General features: G+C 43.7%; 1 protein-coding gene across 2 annotated transcripts; it reads left to right on the top strand.

Moving 5' to 3' along the window:
• Nucleotides 1-247: 247 nt before the first annotated feature.
• LOC147612160 (pentatricopeptide repeat-containing protein At3g09040, mitochondrial-like) lies at nucleotides 248-3,669 on the top strand. Of its 2 annotated transcripts, none has more exons than XM_086784034.1 (2): nucleotides 248-824; nucleotides 1,058-3,669. In XM_086784034.1, exons 1-2 carry the CDS (start codon nucleotides 790-792, stop codon nucleotides 3,342-3,344), a joined length of 2,322 nt encoding a protein of 773 aa, XP_086640160.1. In that variant the 5' UTR covers nucleotides 248-789; the 3' UTR covers nucleotides 3,345-3,669. The 2 variants fall into 2 exon arrangements, with proteins under 2 accessions (XP_086640160.1, XP_086640161.1); XM_086784035.1 differs by having other exon boundaries at nucleotides 249-824; nucleotides 1,123-3,669.
• Nucleotides 3,670-6,484: the final 2,815 nt, after the last annotated feature.

Below are 6,484 nucleotides of genomic sequence, written 5' to 3' on the forward strand. Positions count from 1 at the left end.
TCTCTATGTATATCTCTATGTATGTGTCAATTTTTCATCAGGGTTTTTGTGTGAGAGAGATCGATATATATTCGAACACACACACACACACATACCCACGTCGCGTAGCCCTGATGACATCAAACCCGGGTCCTCTCGGTGGAATCGATATATATTTGAACACACACACATACATACCCACGTCGCGTAGCCCTGATGACATTGAACCCGGGTTCTCTCGGTGGAGTCGAACCGTTCTACATAGGCTTCATTGGGTTTTGAGCTAGATTAACATTAAAATTTTCCTCCTTAATTGATGACATATAAAATGTTTTCTGGCACGTTGTTGTGTATGCGCGCACACAGCACACCCCCCTACAAAATTCAGCGCCCGTTGAATTGATGCTGTGCAGTTGCCTGCGATGTTATGATGGAGTGGAGGCAGGGTGTGAGCAACGCATCTCAATTGTTTGCAGTGGAAAGTAGCAAGGCTGAATCAGACCACTACCAACATCATAAACTGCAGCAGAGCCTCGTTATGATCTCAGGGGATGTTTTATGCCTTGCCCTGTCTCAGGCTGGGCATGTTTCCCAAGTATGCACATCGATGGCCTCAGAGAAGGATCCATATGCAGGAGCCTATGGGTGCATCACATGCGGTGCCCTCTTTCTCTTTGCTCAGGCAATGGCGCTATCATTTAGCAAGGCCGCCTCAAAAACCGTACCAGGCATGCCAGAGATGCTCCACCACGCAATCCTTGAAAACATTGGATTCTGCGGAAGACGACACGGCATCATCAAACCTCCACCATGGCCTTCCCGCATGGGATGGACCTGACATCCAGGTACACTTTGCATCTTATGCCCCTCTCTTACAATGGTGTGGCAATGTGAAATCTTTGTCTTCTGGCATGTGCATCCATGACTGCATTGTTAAACATAAGCTTGATGGAGACATGTCCGTGCATGGCAAGCTCGTACATATGTATAGTAGATGTGGTGATGTCAAAACCGCGCATGCGCTGTTTGTCCACAACACACAGCAACGAAGCGTGTTTGTTTGGAATGTCATGATCAGGACATATGTGCATCTAGGGCAGTGCCAGATTGCTCTTGATTTGTTCAACCAAATGATTTGCGAAGGTACACTGCCAGATAACTTCACCATGGTCTGCATTACTTCAGCATGTGCTTGTCATCTTTCCTTAACTGAAGGCAAGCGAGTGCATGTCCGTATTTCAGCCAGCCAATTTGCATCAGACCACCTTGTCGGCAACGCTCTCCTTAACATGTATGGTAAGTGTAGAAGTCTAGAGGATGTGAGAATGATATTTGTTGATATGCCCAAGCGTAATACAGTTGCATGGACTGCAATGATTGATGCATTCTTGCAACATGGGTGCAATGAGGATGCCTTGCAACTCCTCGGCCATATGCAAGGAGAAGGAGAATTGCCTGACAAGATTTCCTTCCTTACAATTCTCTCTGCATGTACTAGCCCGGCTTCATTATTCCAGGGGAAGCAGATACATGTAGGCATACTAGAAAGTGGGTGTGAGTCAGACATTTTTGTGGGAACAGCCCTTGTTAACATGTATGGCAAGTGTGGTAGCTTGAAGGATTCTTACAAAGTGTTTACTGAACTGTTGGACCGGAATGTGGTCTCATGGAACTCAATTATTGCAGTATATGCACAATCTGGGTTGGAGAGTGGAGCCCTTCAAATTTTTGAGCGAATGCTACAAGAGGGAGTGCTGCCAGATAGGGTCACCTTCATCCATATCCTCTCTGCGTGTGCCAGCCAAGCAGCTCTTGATGAAGGCATGAAGATACATATCTGTGCATTAAATGCCATATCTACATTTGATGTCATGTTAGGGACGACTATTGTTAACATGTATGGGAAGTGTGGCAACTTGGAGGAGGCTTGCAAAACATTTGACCAATTATGCAATCGGAGCCTGATCTCATGGAATGTCATGCTTGGAGTTTTAACACAGCATGGAGAAACTACCCAGGTCTTTCAACTTTTTTGCAAAATGCAGCAGGAAGGAGTAATGCCTGACAAGATCACCTTTGTGAACATCCTTGATGCATGTTCTAGCCAGGCACTTTTATCTGAAGGACAGCAATTGCATGCTTTTATTGTAGACATGGGGATTGAGTTAGATATTGTTGTGGGTTCTGCTCTTGTGAACATGTATGGAAAATGTGGTAGCATAGAAGCTTCATGCAGGATGTTTGAGAAGATGCCCGAGCACAATGTGGTTTCATGGAATACCATGATTGCAGTTCATACTCAGAAAGGGAAGGGAAGAGCTGCTTTGCAGTTTTTCAAACAAATGCATTGGGAAGGAATATTGCCTGACAATGCGACTTTTCCTAGCATTCTTGATGCATGTGCTTCTGAGGCAGCGATGGGTGAAGCTGTACTTATCCACGCATACATTACAGAAAGTGGATTTGATTTAGACACTGCAATAGGGAATGCTCTGATAAACATGTATGGCAAGTTTGGCAGCTTGGAAGATGCACTACTGCTGTTTGAAAGGTTGCATGCGCCTGATGTGCTCTCCTGGACAGCCATGATGATGGCATATGTTCGGCATGGAAGCTGTGAGAACGCACTCAAACTCTCTGATAGAATTGAGTCAGATGGTTTAATACCAGTAAAGGCAACCTTCTTAATTATTCTTGAGGCCTGTGCTGACCTCTCTGAGTTGGTGAAAGGTGAACAGATTTATGCAACCATTGTGTGCAAAGGATTGGATTTAGATGCTGCTGTCGCAACAGCTCTTGTCAATATGTATGGCAAGTGTGGCAGTCTCCAGATTGCACGAAAGATTTTCAACTTAGTCGGGAAGAAAGATGTCATTTTGTGGACGACCATGATCACAGTGCATGCTCAACATGGACTTGGGAAGGAAGCTATGGGCTTGTTTGCACAAATGCGAGATGGAGGCATGGTACCCAACAATGTGACTTTTGTCAGTATTCTTGCTGCATGTAGCCATGCCGGCCTGGTCAATGGAGGTCGATATTTTTTTGCTTCCATGATGTGTGATTATGGCATGTCACCTCTCGTGGACCATTATGATTGCATGGTTGACCTTTTTGGCAGGGCGGGGTTGCTGGATGAGGCAGAGGATCTGATTAACAGGATGCCTTTTCCACCTAGGATTGTGTCATTTATGGCGCTGCTTAGTGCATGCAGGTGTCAGGGTGATACGGAGCGAGGAGAACGCATTGCTAAGCGTGTATTTGACCTGAATCCAGGAAATTCTGCACCATATGTGATGATCTCGAACATAGCACTTAGTAAGGAGGTTGAGGCTGAACAGCATTCAAGTAGGATGAAGGCCTAAGGGTTAGTAATGATTGAGCCACTTTATAGTGGTGCTCTAGAGGGTTCTGTTGACCACTTCGTAAGTTAACATGGTTTTGCCCGCCCGACTTACCGTAAGGCACGTTGCCATCTTACCCATTTGAACGGACACTTCTTTTGTAAAAGATGGTGTTGGAACATATAAAGTGGCCTTATCATAAACTTAATGTCAAACATGACAAGTCTAAAGACTGTGTGTATATACTTGCTTCACCAGCGTAGTGTGAAAATTAGTCGCTTGTATATAAGTCAATTTTGACACTAAGCAATGGAGATCATTTTCTTGTAATAGAATGATTGTGAACTCTTCTCTTCTCAATTCTTGCTTGCATGTAGGCTATATTCTGAAGAGGGATTTGATTACAGGGGAAGATATTACACTTCTTGAGAGGCTTGGGGAGGAATCTTACACAAATGCAACAAGAAAGTAGTATAAAAGGATGACTCCTGAGCCTTGCAGAGGCTGGCTACCATTTTTGTATCATTTCTCTTCTTAACAGCATAGGCAAGGTTGTTCCCTTTTCGAGTTTTAGCTTCATTGTACATGAGTCATCCTGTTATGTTTCTAAGTCTTGATGTCTGTGTCTAGCTCCATTGAAATTAGCTTTGTAGTATTGTATTCTTCCATTGTTAAGTGAATAGGCAGTCTAGTAATTGTTTGAGTAACTTGTAAGCTATCTTTGTGCTTGATTGAATGCCGTGTTAGTCTGGTGTATACTGTGCGCATAACTAGTGAACTTCAATACATTGCCGGGGAAATAAGCGATCAATTTCACTTTGGCGACCATGATGCTTGTCCTCGCTGCTTCTTGTTGTTTTGCTGTGATTTTGCCTGCTGTTTGGTTGTCATTGTGTTTGAAGCTCTCTCCCTTGTTTTCTAACCTATCCCCCATGTCAGCATGCCAACGATGCTACTTGGAGCGTAACCAAGCTCGGCAAAACTTCTTGGCCAATCTTGATAACCATCCTGTTGAATCAAAACTAGAAAAACCCGTCCCCCATTCAGAAGAAGAACCACCCACTCCTCATTCCCAAGAACCTGACCGTGAACAATCGCCATCCCACTCAAAAGTAGAACCACAAACTTCTCCCACCCCAACCTCACCCCCACCCCCACAGCCTCAATCCTTCACTTTAGCAAAACACCATGTGGTGACCAATTGTCACCGTTAAGGAGTTCCAAATTCTCCAGCAAGTCCTCAGATGATCCCGATGTCCACATCCTAATGTTTGACATAGCTTGGCGTGTCAATGATCCTAGCCTAGTGGACTAGAATCTCAAGAAGACTGCTTTTGTTTCCACAGTTCACAAAAGTGCTGCTCTCTGAGTAGCTCAGTATGACTATGCCCATTTCCCCATGTATGATGCCATCCGGGATGTATTCCTTCAATGCTTCAGAGAGGACAAGACATTTGTGCATGTCATGGATTAGCTGTTTAAAATGACATAGAAGAAAATGACAGTGGAAGAAAATGATAGTGGAAGAGTATGCTGCAAGAGAGTAGAAGAGAGAGAGAAAGCACATGAGAGTTGACACAAAATTGGGTACCAATTTACCCAATAAAGGCTTCCCTTGTAAAAGGTAGAAGTGTTTGCTTAAATTGATCTTTGGAGAACTTACAAAATGAGTATGAAGTATGGCTGAGGACTCCTAGATGCAAGGACGATGTAGAACCAATGCAGGTTGATCTAGATGTTGTCCAAGCTCCTCTGAATGATACTCCACTATGCAAAAGCACGCCACAAGATATAATAAGTGAAAAATATAAATATACTATTAGATTGTCATGGATTGAATCCTGTTACAAAAGACATGTGCACTAAAAATGTTATAAATACACCTATTCTCTATGTGGAGCTGCTAGAACCTGCAACATCCTCAACAGATCCTACATCCACAGAACCTGGACATACATCCATACCCTGCACAATGTTCCACACTCCTTTTGCAACCAAAACATGCTGCATCATGTATGCCCAAAGTGGGTAGTTGCTGTCTCCATCCAATTTGTCATCAGCAGCAGCAGACAACATGCGAAATACATCATTGTTGTTATCAGCCATGGCCACTGACTGAAACTGATGCAAAAGCTACCTGTAATGAAGCAAATATTGAACAGAAAACAACTCGTGCTATGTAGCACGGTCCACAATAGAATACGTATGCCTGTTTTGCAGAAAACTGCACTGTCAAAATTTTTGCACAGAATGACGAAAACACCTGTACAGAATTTGTAATGCAAAAACGGAGCCTGAAACGACCTCAGATGCAATTTTTGAGAACGGTAAGCCCTGCAGAGTAGGGACCTGCAAGCGCTCGTGAAAGCTCACCTCAATCAGAGAACGTGAGTCAGAGGGTGCTAGCGGCGTAGCCCAAGGAGCCGATGCCTGCTCTGATACCAATTGTTGGAATTAGGGTTGCAGGAAAGTACACAAAGCTTGGAGAAGAAGAAGCAAGAATGCACACAACATATAGTGTATTAGATTGTGTCAATGTACAAAGATAAGTTAGCCCTAGAATAATGGGCATATATACAAGCCGGGGGAAAAAACCTCCTAAAGAGGGAAAAAGTGCCCCGACAGTCCTAAGTGTGTTCACACACATCACTGCCTATATATATGGCAACAAATTTACTGAGCTCATGCTCAATGACAAACCCATAAAGTTTGGCAACAAATTGACTGAGCTCATGCTCAATGACTGACCCATAAAGTTTGGCCAATGTGTGGCCTACCATCAAAGTCTTGTAGTTACCCGAATCCATAGGGTCGCCAGTCTTATGGATGGGGACAATAGTGTGTAAAGTCCATACGGGTTGGGAACCCCTCTACAATAGCCCTGTTAAAGAGATGTGCTATAAATGGTGCTACCATGTCGGTTGCATATGAAAAATGCTCACCTCTAAGGCCAATGTGGTCCTCCGTGCGTCTGTGCTGGAGTAGCACTCTCCACCATATCAACTGTAAAGAAAGTAGAGTGAGTGGGCCGAAGTAAGTATTAAGGGAAAGAGAATGGGAGATTAGTAAGTAATTCAATGTATATTTAGAGAGAAAAAAATTAAGGGATTTTACATACCTAATGTTCAAAAACCATTAGTAAAATTAAGAGTAGCACCATT

This window comes from Cibotium barometz, chromosome 46, assembly GCF_041138505.1.
Source record: "Cibotium barometz isolate CiBa-2024 chromosome 46, ASM4113850v1, whole genome shotgun sequence".
Classification (NCBI taxonomy): Eukaryota; Viridiplantae; Streptophyta; class Polypodiopsida; order Cyatheales; family Cibotiaceae; genus Cibotium; species Cibotium barometz.

Coding starts and splice junctions, on each gene's coding strand:
- LOC147612160 (XM_086784034.1), top strand. CDS start 790: ATGGCCTTCCCGCATGGGATGGACCTGACATCCAG. Junction 825..1,057: donor GGGATGGACCTGACATCCAG/GTACACTTTGCA, acceptor TGTCATGATCAG/GACATATGTGCATCTAGGGC.